Source organism: Alexandromys fortis, unplaced genomic scaffold (assembly GCF_014885135.2).
Source record: "Alexandromys fortis isolate MF-2015 unplaced genomic scaffold, M_Fortis_MF-2015_v1.1 scaffold_76, whole genome shotgun sequence".
NCBI classification, from domain to species: domain Eukaryota; kingdom Metazoa; phylum Chordata; class Mammalia; order Rodentia; family Cricetidae; genus Alexandromys; species Alexandromys fortis.
In genome coordinates, this window is record NW_026067997.1 from 5041734 (window position 1) to 5056925 (window position 15192).

At 41.8% G+C, this 15192-nt stretch overlaps 1 protein-coding gene across 2 annotated transcripts in view; it reads left to right on the top strand.

Annotated features, from left to right (window-relative positions):
• Positions 1–14964, top strand: part of Cwc27 (CWC27 spliceosome associated cyclophilin) — a 168966-nt gene extending 154002 nt beyond the window's left edge. For both annotated transcript variants that reach the window (XM_050160369.1, XM_050160370.1), the window contains exon 14: positions 14414–14964. In XM_050160369.1, coding sequence (XP_050016326.1) covers positions 14414–14576 — 163 coding nt within the window. In that variant the 3' untranslated portion in view covers positions 14577–14964. The remainder of the gene's footprint in view (positions 1–14413) is intronic.
• Positions 14965–15192: the final 228 nt, after the last annotated feature.

Below are 15192 nucleotides of genomic sequence, written 5' to 3' on the forward strand. Positions count from 1 at the left end.
CCCATTCTATAAATGAAGGGCTGAAGTTAAAAGAAACTAAACTATTTGTCCCATGGTAATGATAGGGTTGCATACAATTCTTTTTTCTTTCTTTTTTTGTAATTCATTTATTTTTATCTTACGTGCATTGGTGTTTTGCCTTCATGTATGTATGTGTGATGGTGTTGGGTCCCCTGGAACTAGAGTTACAGACAGTTGTGAATGTGAGTGCTGGGAATTGAACCTGGGTCCTCTGGAAAAGCAGTCAGTGCTCTTAACCACTGAGCCACCTCTCCAGCCCTGCTTGCAGTTCTGAAAAGCACATGTTCTTTTCAGAACACCAGCTTCTACCAGCAGTGATTCCACTGTGAAATACTGACCACTGGGACAAGAAAGAACTTGAGCCTGAATTTCAGAGATGACTTTCAGGTCCCTCTGATTGTGAGCAACAGTGCCCATCTCTGGAGCAGGTTGTAGGGCATCATCCATGCTCATCTGTGCACCGCTTTGCTCATTCTTTCTACCTCCTAAGAGTTCAAAAGCTACTGTCGTCCATGTATTGAATTATCACATACTTATCCAGTGGACTATCTACTTAGACTGCGTGGGTTCAAATCCCTGCTCAGACACTGATTGCTGGATGCTCTCAAGGAAGCAGCCTACCTTCACCTCTAAAATGGAGCTATCCGTACTCAGTGCAGTTAGCAAACTCATGAAAGGCATTCAACACAATGCCTAGCACTTAGCAGGAGCTCTGGAAGCAGGTGTGGGAGAAAGATGGGCATGCGTGGAACCTGGGACAGTATCAGCAAGATTTGACATACTGCTAAACAGTCTAAAACTGCTGTAAATGGACAAAAAAAATCTACTGAGACAAGCTGTCTTCACCTAATCCCCTGAAGGAGATGATATGAGAAAGATAATGTTAGTTATCTGACCTAGAGAGACGGTAGACATGTTCAAGCACTCATAACTGCTTCTTCTGTTTTAGTTAGTGTGCTGGTTACAGTGGACCTGTTTTTAGAAACCGTGGAGTTTTTAATTTTTTAGCTGAATCCAGATTATACAACACTAAGGCTGGCAGTTTAATTAATATAAATTTAGCAGAGAGATTACCTTTTCCATGTTGGAAATATAAAGCCATGGGACTCTCTTCAGGATGCCTTTTTGTTAGTTTTTTTATTTTATTAGCAAAATCATCTTATATAAACAAAAACCCATGCACACATGAAGTCCACAATTTCTATTAAAAATGAAGTTTAAGGAGCAGGAGTCCTAAGGGTTGATATAACGTAGCAGAGAAAGTCACTTATAGATAGAAACAAAGCCTGTGCTAGGGAGACTGTTAGTTTCCGTGGTACACAGCAGCAAATGAGTGATCACGTGATCTGAGACTTTAACTGTATCTCAAAGTCAAACGGTACTTAGGAAAGCCTAATTAAGATTCCCCCAATATTTCTTATCATATGTTCTGTCTTTTCAGTAGATCATCCATGTCCTCCATGTCATTTTTTGCAACATATCATTTGATGTGCTATAATATTCTAATTTAAGCAAAATTTACTGTTTGCCCGTTTTTGGAAACATTTTGGTAATTTTCAGTTATAGCCCTTCATGAGTAAATGAACTGAGAAACTATTTTATAAATTGGTTGTTATTTCCTGAGGCTAAGAAGGTTTGGGGTTTTTTAGCCTTTAATCCCGGAACTCAGGAGGCAGAGACAGGCAGATCTCTGTGATTTCAATGACAGTCTGGGTCTACAGAGTGAGTTCTGGGACAGCCACGGTAGTTACACAAAGAAACCCTGTTTCAAAAAACAAATCAAATTTTAACCAAAGTATAATTTATAAATGAGAAACAGTTGCTATCTCTGTGGTGAATTTTGGCAAGTATATGCATCTACATAAACCAAACAAGATCAGATATTTGCATCACCCTGGAGAGGCCACCCCTTGGCAGCTCCTGCTCCTTTAACCGCTCTCTACTGTCCGCTCCAGTGGGCCCACGACAAGTCTTCCTAGAATGTTGAGTCCCCTAAACCCAAAACAGCAAGGCAGAGGCTTTTAGTTGCCCTGTCTTGAAGAATAAGTGAGTAAGTGTGTATTATATCACAGATCAGAGATACATACTTATTAATCTCTACAACTTTGTTTTACTTTGTATTTCTTGGTTTAATGGTGAAACTGAGCACTTTTAAAAGATTATCTGGCCATTTGTTATGGTAGTGAAATTTGTGTTTTATGCCTTTTGTATTTATTATTGGCTTTTGTGGTTTTGTTTTGGGTTTTTTGTTCTGTTGTTTTTGTTTTGAGACATGAGTTCCTATATACCAGATTGGCCTTATACTCACTGTGTAATTGAGGATGGCCCTGAATGTTGGACAAGGAGACCACTTGTGTGTTCCCAGCTGCTCAGCAGCTCAGACCCAAAATAATCACACAGAGACAATTAAATCACTGCTTGGCCCATTAGCTCTTGCTTCTTGTTGGCTCTTACATATTAATTTACCCCATCTCTAGTAATGTGTGTATAGCCACATGGCTGTGGCTTACCGGGTAAAGTTCCCAGTGTTTGTATCTGGCTGCGGGTACATGGCTTCTCTCTAACTCCTCCTTCTTCCTCCCATCATTCAGTTTAGTTTTCCCTACCTACCTCTCTATTCCCTCTGCAGGCCCAAGACAGTTTGTTTATTAACCAATGGTATTCACAGCATACAGAGGGGAATCCCACATCACCTGAACTTCTAATCTACTTGCCCCCACTTCTCAAATGCTGGGATTACATATATATGTTACCACACCAAGTTTATGTGGTAATGGCAATTGAACCTAGGTCTTCACGCAAGCAGTTTACCACATGAGCCACATCCCAGCCCTATTTTTACATTTCTTTCTTTTTTTTTTTTTTTTTATTTTCGAGACAGGGTTTCTCTGTAGCTTTTTGGTTCCTGTCCTGGAACTAGCTCTTCTAGACCAGGCTGGCCTCAAACTCCCAGAGATCCGCCTGCCTCTGCCTCCCAAGTGCTGGGATTAAAGGCGTGCACCACCACCGCCTGACCTATTTTTACATTTCTAATTGATATGCAAAAGCTACTAAATATCACAGGTATTCTTTTTGTTTAAAATATTTTACCCTCTTGTGGCTGCCTTACAATTTACTTACGTGGGGTTATTTTGTTGACATATTTGCAGTGCCAAAGCTGTCAATATCTTCCTACATGTTTTCTGCCTGATGTTATGCTGAAAATCTTCATAATCCCAAGATTGTATGAATATGCTTATATATTCCTCTAGGATTCTGTGCCATTATTTTTGTTTTTAACTGCCATCAGAGCCCACCTGGAACTGATTTGGTATATTAGGCCAACATTAAAACTTTTTGTTTCTAAATTGTACACTACTAAATGAATAATCCTGTTGCTTCAACTGATATTATCAGAGTGAGACCTTCTGTATTTTTAAGTTTATTTCATTATTTTACATTATTTTTTTTGTCTGTTCTTCTGCCAGCACCTCACTTTTTATTACTATTGGCAGCATGTGAGTATGTGGAGGGCAAGGGGCACCTTTATTGTCCTACATTTACATTTTTACTTTCAAAGCTTGCATGAATAATGTACTACATTTTTATTTTCTTTTAGTTATCCACACCTGGAAGAAACTTAGACAATAGACCATGGAATCAATAATAAAAAAAAAGAAAAAAGCCCCATTATTTAACAGGTGGCCTCTACCTGAATTGCAGCCCTGGTGCCAAAAAGGAAATAATTAGTCTTTAGACAAACCCTTCAAAGAAATGGAAACGATCACATGTGGAAAATAACTAGCATGTAGAAAAAAAGAATGGATACAGTGTTTTAATTGCCATCTTTCTGGTCCAGGTATATATGCCTTCTTAATGAGACATTTGGTCAGGTGTTTTCCATTTCCATCTCTCTGGTACACTGATCAGAAACACAAGACATTTTAACCAAGTACAGAGTAGATGTCTCAGTTCCTCATGCTTTATCCATTGTGAATCCCCAGAGCACCTCAACATGGCCAAGTATAAATGGAAACTACAAAACCCTCTTCCAAAGATACTTAGTCTTTCAACTACTTGACATTTTGAATTAGTTTTAATCCCTTCCCTCTCTGGTACTAGTGCAGATAACTGCCAAGTTAAATGTAGCAATAATGTTTTGTTCTTTGTTTAAATGAATTATTTAAACTGATAAACTGTTGCTCTTGAACTCTTTAGTTTTGAATTTTGGTTAAATGGTGAGTGAGTGTGTTGGTTGATGGGTGTTGATTTGTTGGTTTCTTTTGAGGTAAATATTCATGTAACTCAGGTTGACCTCAGTCTTGGTCTGTAGCTGAGGTGGGCTTTGAACTCCTAATCCTTATGCCCTCTCAGTGAGAAACTTAAATTGTGTGTAGCATGGTATATAAAATTCCAGCACCTGAGAGGAAGCTAAGGCAGGAAGGTTGCCTTGAGTTCAAGACTAATCTGAACTACAGTGTGAGACCTTGTCTCAAAACAAAAGGCCGGGGCAGGATTGTTGCAGGGCAAAGGAGTAGCAGGTGCCTTTAATCCCAGCACTCAGGAGGCAGAGGCAGGTAGATAGATCTCTATGAGTTTGAGGTCAGCCTGGTCTATATAACAAGTTCCAGGTCATCCAGTACTACAGAATGAGACCCTGTCTCAAAGAAAAAAGAAAAGAAAAAATTATTTAAATTGGGCATGGTTGTACATGTCTGTAATATCAACACAGAGAAGATGGATGCCGGTGGATCAGGAATTCAAAGCTAGCCTTGGCTACATAGTTGGCTTGTGGCCAGCATAGGCTACAATAAAACCATGACTAGGAAAATTAAAAAAATAAAAGCTTACTTATACTAAATGTTCACATATCACCAATCCCATTTAACTCTATAAGATAGATATTGTTAGTATCTTATACTAGAGGAACTTGAGATAGCATAGCAAGCTATACAAACTAAAGCATTACTCTGATGAAACTGGTTGTTTTGTTGGTTGTTTGGTTGGTTGTTTGGTTGGCTTTTGTAACAGGGTTTCATATAACTAGGGCTACACTGAAACTAAGTATTTGAGGATGACTTTGAACTTCTGGTCATTCTACTTTGCACGTGTGTCCCCACCCCCACCCCACCCCCGTGCAGGGGTTACAGGTGTGTACCATCATGTCCAGCTTTAGGCAGTGTTGGGGGTCAAATCCAGGGCCTTCTGTATGCCATGCAAACATTCTACAAAATTAGCAACATTCCCAGCCCTTAGAGGAGGACACTTAATACATCAGTGTTTTGTGGCATTCTGTTTCAAATGCCGTCTGAGGTTTTTCCACCCAAGCAATGATTTTTCTGAATTAGTCTGCATATTTTTCATGTTTTCTAACAGTAGTGTAGTTGTTTTCAACTGTAGCAATATGCCGCCAAATGTAACTTTAGGACTTAGTAGCTCTTGAAATAAAAAATTGTCCAACCTCTTCTAAATCTGGGAAGATGTTAAATTTCACAACCCTAACATTATTTGTATTATTTGAAGAATTAAAATTCAGAAAGATTTAAAGGTGTGTTTAGCTTGACTTAGAAGTTCCTATGTGTTTTTATAGAATTATAAACAGTAGAGTGGTTCTGAGCATGAGAGTTTAATTCAAGATTAATCTTGAATCCCAGCTTGGAAATTTCCTAGCTCTGTGATCTTGGAGAAAATATGGAGTCTTTCTATCATTGTTTCTCAAATTATAAATGGGGGTAATCCTGACACTTTTTGTGGGAGTGGAGTCAGCTTGCAATCAAGCTAAGTTCTGTTTATAAAGGGACTGGCAAGATGTTGAGAGCAGTCGGAGCTCTGTAAATGTCGCTGTCATCTCTGATGTTGTCTGCTGTTTTTAAGATTCACCACTGACGTCAGTAGATCTGTCAGGACCATGATTGGAACTTTTACCATTTCTGTTTCAGTTGATAATTTTTGGTCCTTTAGTTGACTAGCTTGAGCTTGGTTTCTATCTTAATCTTTAACAGTCTGAGATACGGCTTGGGGGTTTTGTATTTTATTTATGGATAGTAGTGCCTCATTAATGAAGCAGTGAGTGTCTCCAGGGGACTACACTCGAAAGTATGGAAACAAGAAGTCATACGACAGAACATGCATTGTACATGTAGTTTAAAGGCATAGAAGTAGCTCAGCTTTGGATAGCATAAAATTGTGAACTTACATCAACACAATGTTTTGTTCCATCCCTCTCTCGGCCAGGTTCTAAGGTGGTGATCAGATGATTATAGACCAGGTCCCTGGTTAGTGTGTATTTTATACGGTACTATAAATAATCCCACAGAAGGCCAATGTGGTTCGTTATAAATAGGCCTTGGGAGAGCTGCTGACCCTGGAACGGTGATTATTTTAATTCTAAGCTCTCTAGCCAGCCTCTCAAGTCATGCTGCTTTTGTCTTCTGAGTGAAGAAAGCTCTTGAGCATTGACTCTGTTGTTGCATGCTGTTTGTCCTGAAATACCTTTGTATCACGAGGGAAGCTCTGATCATGGATATGATTTGAGGGCGATGAACAGCCAGCCCTGTGCCCTAGTTCCTTAGGAGAGCGTCTGGTTGGGAGCTGTGTCTTCCCCTGCGGGACTGATAGTCTGCTGGCCACAGAGTTATGTTCCTGGCTGAACTGTCAGCTATAGCTCCCAGCAGGTGGAAGGACACACACCACGGCTGTATTCTGGAAGCTTCCTAAATCTTTCCACCTGGTGCTGCTTGGTGCTAAGCTGTTAGATAGGCGAGAAAGCCGAGGAAGCACATCCTCCTGCTGCCGGAGAGGTTTGGAAAATATGTCCTCCTCATTTAGTCTAACAGGACCCAATCCCTACTAATATTTTCTAACAAAGGAAAATGAAAGATGTTATTTAAAGTTGGCTTTTCAAAACCCCAGAGGGGCAGTGTTCCTTTAAAACTCAGAACGAAGGCGCTTTCCCATGTCAGTGGTGAACAGCGACAGTGCACTGATTCCCCTGTTGGTTTCCACAAGTCTGTGCCTGTTTCCAGATCTCCTCTTTTCCTGGACTTAATTCTCTTAACGCAAGTATTTTAAAGTTCTGTTCCTACTTTTCTCCTATTGTCATTTTTAAACATTTCTTTTGTGTCTGCCTTCATTTCTTTCTCTCTATTCCTTTAGGTAACTGTCCCTGTTGCCCATGTAAGCCTTTCTTCCATCCTGATTCTCCTTCCTGATCCCACTGCCCCTTTCTCGGGCATCTCTGTCTGCCACCTGCTCTGCCGGGCCCGAGCAGTGCCCTGCCGCCCTTTCCTGGGGGCTCTTTTTTCTACTTCCATCTCAGGACGCCTGTGTGTTTTTCTATCTGTCCCTGTCTTCTTGCATGCATTACTGTGGCCTTAGCTGCATACTTCATTTTGGAAAAAGATTTAAAGTTTTTTTTTTCATGCATGCTGACTTAAACCCTAACTTCTTAATTCCTAAAGTTGCTTGTAATCAGTAATGAAGAACAGTCTAAAAAAAGAAATTCTTAAGTTTTTAACCTAAAAATGACATTCTGATAGTTAAAAACAGGAATAAAGGTGTTGTTTAGAATACATTTAAACATATCTTAAGAGGTATAAGAAACATTAAATTTTTAATCAAATAGCCATTTCTATTTTAACTAGCAGCTAAAGTACAGGTGACTTTTGTATTGAGCCTACCTAGCAAACTTACAGTGAGTACCAAGTGTTTGTGAGCAGTTTTCAAATCTCCAGCAACTATTTTGGTCTTTAGTTTTCCCTAGCAGAAAGTTTCTCCAGCAGCAACAGTTATATTTAGGCTTCCGGTGCCTCAGGACTATGAACTGGGAATCTGCCTTCAGACAGGAGCTTCCTCTGTGGCCCTCCATAGCTTCTGGTCTGTTATTTGTAAAAGGGAGTAGAGAACTCCAGCTACCTCCATGTCTTAAATGTCCAACGCTCTACCCAAAGTATGCCTTCTGAAGGCATGGCGTCCAAGCCTCACTTGAGCTATGTGAAGTGAATAGGCCAAGTCTCACCATCTTCTCATCAGGCCTGAGAAGCATGGTGATTCCCACAGCCATGCTATGCGAGACAAACTCGGGTCTGACTTCATGAGGGCTTCCCTAGGAAGTGTTGAAGAAATTCAAATGTAGGAGCAAGGCAGTGAGAAAAGGTTTTAGGATGATGTGGGAATTAAACTGGGCTTAGAAAGGGCCAGAAAAGGAGGGAATAGAACCTTCCAGAAAAGTACCATGGAAAGAAAGAAGTATGCTGTAGTCTGTCTCTACAGAGCAGGGTGGTCTTTCAAAGACTCGATGGAGGCAACACTTGGAAACTGTGTCGTCTCGCTGAAATGTATACTTACAAAGGCTGCTTCCACCTTCCAAACTGTCCCCCAAATCATGTGCATTTGTGATCTGTAGTCTAAAGAATGACAAGCTTAAATAATCACCAGGAACTGTTTGCTTGGGGTTCTGAAGAATTCTAAGGTAATAGGGAAATACAGAGTCATCACAATATGCAAACAAATTATGTTATAACAAATTATGTGTATGTTCTCAGAGAGCGACAAGGTCATTCAACCCAGGAAGGACAAGGCTGTCTGAGGACAGTAAGTGTGTTTTCCCACACATGAGTAGATGTTAATGTTTAAGCTGTTTAATTGGCTTATCTGAGACGGGTCAGCACTAGACTATTGTAGCACAGATGTGCTAGCTGGAGAAATGTCTTGTTTTTAGCCCTTTTCTTTGCTGGAAAGTTTGAAAAGTAAATTACTTGCCTGAGAACCAGGGAGTTTATACAACCTGTGATTGCTAAATAATTTGGGATTGTATATGAAAACTATCAAGGAGAAAAGTAAAAAAAAAAAAATCAATATTCTAGCCAAAGGGTCTTTTGGGTGTTTTTAGAGGTGATAGGAGTCCCAGAAATACTGACTTGTTTACAAGTACTTCTCATCAGCGTTCTTCTGGCCAAGCATCGCAGGATGATGAGGTGCAGAAGCCAGCGGAAAGGCCTCTGTTCTTCACAACACCCCAGAGGGGGGCTTGCAAAAAGAAGCCTAGACCCATAGACAGGACTGTCAGGGAGGCCCTGAGAGGACCTCACTGTAGCTGGAGAAAGCAGATCAGGCCCAGCAAGAGCCAGGGCGATGCAACAGGAGGGAAGAAAGAGAGAGGAGTCTTGGAAATACAGCAGCAGCAATGAGTTTGGAGAAAGTGGACGTTCAAGAAACTACAAAGAATCTGCCATGTCTGGAGTGGAAGATAGGGTATCATATAGAGAGAGCATGGTCAAGCATGCAAAAGCCAGATTAAAGAAGGTGCAGAAGAAATTTGGGGTTTCTTCTGTAGGCAGAGAACCAAAGGGTTTAAACCGCAAGGGTTTTCACAGTTTTCACAGTTAGATTTGCTGTGTTTTCTGGAGAAAAAAAAAAAAAAAGAAAAAAAAGAAAGAAAGAAAGAAAGAAAGAAAGAAAGAAAGAAAGAAAGAAAGAAAGAAAGAAAGAAAGAGGAGAAAAGCCTGGGAACTTGTCATGCACCACAGTACAACCCTACAGTCCAGGGTAATTTTACACCCAGACACCCATCCTCACAGGGACGGATCCTGGGCCCTGCTTGCCCCTTCGTGAATCTGCAGCTGAATGGGGGCATAGCTGGAAGAAGTTAGGGCTAGGATTCCAGAGAATAGGGATTTACGCCATTAACAGGATTCATCACAGAGTTAATGCTGTTTTTAAGCAGTGTTTTCCCGACAAAGTGACTGCATGGCTTGGGGCCTTTGCAGTATCCCTTTTAAAGGCCAGGCTGGGGCTCCCAGATGACCCTCCCTTTATAGCTACAATGTAATTGCTTGTCCTTTGGAATAGGCACTACCCATTCTGATTTTTGTCTTACTAGACCTAGCACTGAACTTTTGACTGATTCCCCAGATTAAAACTCCATCATTGCAGATAAAAGCTTGTTACCTCTGAAAACTGTCATGACTACGTGGCTTCCTGGTCAACAGTTTATAGATTCCTCTACCCGCTCAGAAGTTGCCTGTGAGAAGGGACTGGTCAGCTAGAGGTGTAGCTCAGTGATAAGGTGCTTACCCAGCATGCACAAGGCCTGGGTTCAACCTCCAGCTCTGGAAAGAAAAAGAAGGGGGGGTGATAATCTCTTTCCTGCCTGTCCATAGTCATTGCAAATGCCGCCAGGCAGTATGGGAACGCGTTTTGAGAACACTATCAGTAGATGCTCTGATTATTGTCTCACGCTTTGTTAGCATTCCAAAACACATGGTTGCCACATTGTGGTGTTTGTGTGTTCTCCCAAATAAACAATTTGCTTCTGGAGAACAAAGCTTGGGCCATGTTTGACTTTTTATCTTCGGAGCTAGCACTGGACTCAACCATAAGAAGCCCTCAGACATTTGTTAGGTGAACGCTGAGTCTAACTTGTTGCCATATATGAGGACTGGACTATGCCCTTATGGTTACTCAATTTGAGGAGCAGACTCAGGACCACTTAGCCTCATCCCCTGTGTGAGTAGTTTGTCATTTTGAATCCAGTCTTGGGACTGGAGAGATGGTGAGCAGTTAAGAGCACTGTTGCTCTTGCAAAAGGACCTGGGTTGGGTTCCCAGCACCTACATAATGGCTCATAAATAGCCATAACTCCACGTCCAGGAGATCTGGCACCCTCTTCTGACTTCCATGGGCACCGGGCACACACGTGTACACGTGTACAGATATACAGCAAAACACTCATACACAAAAATAAAATAAAGTTTCTTTTCACCAAAACCCCACTGTTCTATCTGAAGGAACAAAGCAAAGGTAAATGGAATGAAACCAGCCAGTGCAAAAGTATAAAGTTTCTTAATCTTTGGCTCTGTGCTCTTGACATTTAAAAATAACTGGTGAGAAGTTTTTTAATAACTGGTTCTGGAACCCTCATCCTAGGATAGTTAAGTCAGTACCTTTGAAGATAGAAGCCTGGCAGGGGTGGTTTTTTTAAAAAATGCCCAGCTGATTTTCACATCTGATGTGAGGGTTCTAAAACTACTTAGAAAAATGTTGCTTTAAAAAAAAAAAAAAAAAACCCTCTCCCCTTTAGGAGGGTTAACATCTCCACATTAGGAGCTGTGGGAGATGCAGAAGAGCAGAAGGCATCTCCCACTGACGTCCGCCAGGGAGTAAACCCCGCCGTACCTGATGGTGCCGTGTAAAAGCAGCCATGAGTGTGTGCTGAGTTGTGAAAAGTCATGGAAAGCTGACTTGAGACTCTCTGCAGTCCAGTAGGTGTTTCAGGAAGCCTATCATTAAAATAAAAGACAGCCTCTGCCCACAAAAGGTCAAGTGGTTGCCTAACAAACCCGGTGCCAAGCTTGGCCAGTACTAGGGGTCTGAAGATTTCATTCTTATTAAAAAATCACCAAGCTCAGCATTGGACATACAAGGTGAGCCAGGCACCCACTGTCTCATACCTGAGCCTCCTCCAGTTCAGTCAACAGACAGTTTTAAAATACTGAGAGATGCTGAGCGGCTATGTAAGGCTGGTGAGCTAGGAAGCAACACGTTGGAATGCCGCATGCTTCTGCCGGAACTATTTTACTCTAATCCGATAGTGAGTTGTTCCTGACAGAGGTACATGATAAGAAAAATGAATAAGAAATGCTCTTCAGAATCTAGAAAAATCTGAAGAAGAATGGTTCAATAATTAGAACAATAAAGTAGAATAGCAAAATAATTGTTTCTTGAACAGGGCATGGTGACACATAGCTGTAATCCTAGCACTCAGAAAGGTATCAGGCCAGCCTGGGCACATAGCAAATCCATCTCAGCAAACAAAATAAACATGTTTCTTTCAAGGAGGGAAATGCTCTTAAGTTAGGGTGACTTGGAAATAAGTAGGAATGGCTGTGAAATCTTTTAACAAGAACTGTTTACATTCTCTCGGGATAAATCATTTCAGTTCGTTTTCATCAGAAATGAGTTGCTGATGTCGGGACTCTGTACTGAGCTAAGAATCAGATCTTCTGGCTTTTGCACAGATGTCACCACCATCCCATAATTTGTCTTCCCAGTTGTGTGAGAACTTTAATACTGAATGTCAGGTCGACGGGGAAGCACTTGTTTACTTTTGCTTATGCTTTTGCAGTCCCGCATCACAGTGACATCCCTTGTGTGGCGTGACTCTGCAGGTAGGAAGTTTCCATCTTATACACCTGTGCCGAGGAGTTTATTAGTCAGAACTAAATTTCTGTCTTTGCCGTCAAGTAAACAAGTTCTGAAAATCTCACATGTAAATGATTAACTCTTGCCTGCATCAAGTTGACATAAAACTGTCCCGCACACCAAGTGAAGCAAACTGCAGATGTTCTGTAGATTCCAGGAGGAGAGGAATTGCTTAGGGCTCAGCATCAGCCTCAATAGTAGAGACTCTTGCTGTGTGGCTGGCTTTCAGAAGCTCCTTACTGGGCGAGTCTGCCATGGATTGGCCAATTTCAGAAGCAGGAAGTTGTTGCTGGTGATTGGCTTTCAGAACAACGTGAGCTGTCACTGGTTATTTAGACCTAGGTAAGTCAGCATTAATTGGTTCAATCCAGTTATGTTTCCAGATATATTTACTGGTCCTTTGTTTCCATGGTTACTGGGGGGGAAATGACCTTTTTCAAGGAATTGGGCACTCTCAAAATCTAACACCCAAATAAATGCCACTGGAAATTTAAAACACAAGAAAACCAAGCTCTGTAGGGAAATCCACACATGTACGCAATGGTTGTAGGATGCTTTTTCTAATTGACAGAGTTTACTGTTAGACGTCAAACAGGCTCTCACATATAGCGTGCCCATTCCTGTGTTGAGATCAGTTATTAAAGTTAGAGCAAACTGCATTGTTAATGGTAGCACGTAGTGATTCAAATGTGGTTTACCTCATGGAAGTACAGTGTAGGTCGTTGTGGGTCACTGATACCACTGCATCACCATGCCCTTCTGAAGTAGAACAGAAGGAAGTAGTAATGGTCCATTTGCTACTGAGTCACCAACATGGCAGTTGTGTAGTAGTTTCCTCCCAAAGTCTCCTTAGGAATCCTCAAAATCTGAACACACTCATAGGAGTTTTCCACACAGACAGATGTCACTCATCATCTTTGCTGCTTCAGGGAAACGAGTGGGGGTTCCTCACTGGAGTTCCCGACTGTGCCGCCTGCCCTTGTACAGACCAGGGAAATCAGTGTCATGTGTGGGCCCATCTCAGAGTTGCAAGGGATGTATGCCAGGTTTTATTCCTGTCTGCTGTGATGAAGGAAATACGTGTGTAAGATGCACTGATACTAACTGAATTTTTAATTAAATAGCTAGTAGAAAATTCTTATCACTTTTGTCATTCACATAAAAACTGAATTTTTCTCCTTCCTAGTTCATCCAGTTGCTGAAGTCTTTTGACCCCCCTCATTACTGCTGACACCTCCCAGTGGGGGCACAGCTGATCACTGGCGTGGTTCCCTGCTGCTAAGGATAGCTAGCTTATGGCCACTTAGGGATCAAGCACATGCTGATACCTTAAGACCAGTAAGCATTCGCTAAAGTAGGAAGGCAGGATAGTGAAACTTGCCGTAATCAACAGTAAGAGGAGAAAATTAGTTCATGGAGTTATGCCAGAAGTTCCAGTGCCTTTTGGATACAAAAACTCAGCTCGTCCCAGAAAAGTCAGCCACACAGCATTTGAACATCACTGTTGTATTTTAAACATTTGTCTCATAGAAGCACACTTTTTGTTCTGTTTGTCGCTGCTTATTTGGTTTTTGTTTATTTGCTAGTGCTGCTGGGGAATCGAACTCAGGACCTTGTGTATACGGGGCAAATGCTCTACCACTAAGCTACACACCAGCCCTGACACATCAGTAAAAGGTGGGGCTGGGGGGCTGGGTTTTGTTTTGTTTTTAGCATAACCCTTGCTTTTGACCCTTTGGCCCCCTCAGAACACAAACATCAGATAGGTCTGGTTATTGGCTGGCATCTGGCTCCACAGCTGGCTCCCTGTGGTTGAGGTACTCTTCAAAGAAAGAGGACAGAGATCCAAATATGGTTTTAGGAGACTCCCAGCTAGAAATCAAAGCCTCTCACCCTGGAGGATTCCGCAGTGAGCATGAGAGTAAAACTCCCAGCAATGCAAAGTAGTGGGACAGGCAGGCATGTTCTCCAGAGTTTTGTTTGGTTTCTGTTATGCAGATCTGGGGACCCAGCCCAAGGCTTTGCACATGCTAGCCACTCTGCCACCGAACAGAATTCCTCCCCAGCGCTTGACTTGTGTAGAACTGCTTTCCTGTAAGGAGCGGCCCCTCCTGGTGCTCCTGGCTGCTCCTTCTCTGTGTGAGAGTGGGGAACCACTTTCCTTTAGGTTCTCAGCCTGGGCTCACCCAGCCTTTCTCCTCCTCCTCCTCAGGATGTCACATGTGCTCCAGTTTGAAGACAAAACCAGGAAGGTGAAAGACGCAAGCATGCAGGATTCGGACACATTTGAAATCTACGATCCCCGGAATCCAGTGAACAAAAGGAGAAGGGAGGAGAGCAAGAAGCTGTTGAGAGAGAAGAAAGAAAGGAGGTGAGAGGAGAGTGGCGAGGCCAGAGTTGCTGATAGCCTGCAGTGCATGACTGTCTTTGTGACAGCCATTGGCCCACCGCGCACACGGGTGTGAAAAGTACTTCTGAACCTGCTCTCCAGTTCAGAAAACAGATACTTTGTTTTGTAAATTTGAGATGATGTGAGCAAATGCTTTTGGTTACTGATAGATTTTTTTTCTTATTTGACCTTTTCTATTGCTGAATCTGAAATAAAATCAATTTATTTCCAGTTTAAATGTTAACCGTTTACAGATTTTATAAACCTGTTTTTGCTCCTTTACCCTGAAATGTGTGAAAGCTTGTGAGTGCTCACAGAAAGAATAAGAGGAACTTCCCGGACCCTTTGATATAAAATAAAAATTATAAAATACATTAACATTGATGAGTCTTTTTTTATATAAACATATAAAAATACCCAGACCAGTAAAACTTTTGCTTTAATTCATGAGGAACCCACAGGCAAATCAGTATTGTCTCAGTCCAGGCTACCGCCTGGGTGTTGTGAATGCATTCAGGACACTACATGCTGCTGCTGTGTTCACCAGCACTACACCCTGGTGCCGGCCACCTGCCGCTCTCGGCCCCCATTCATCCACACAG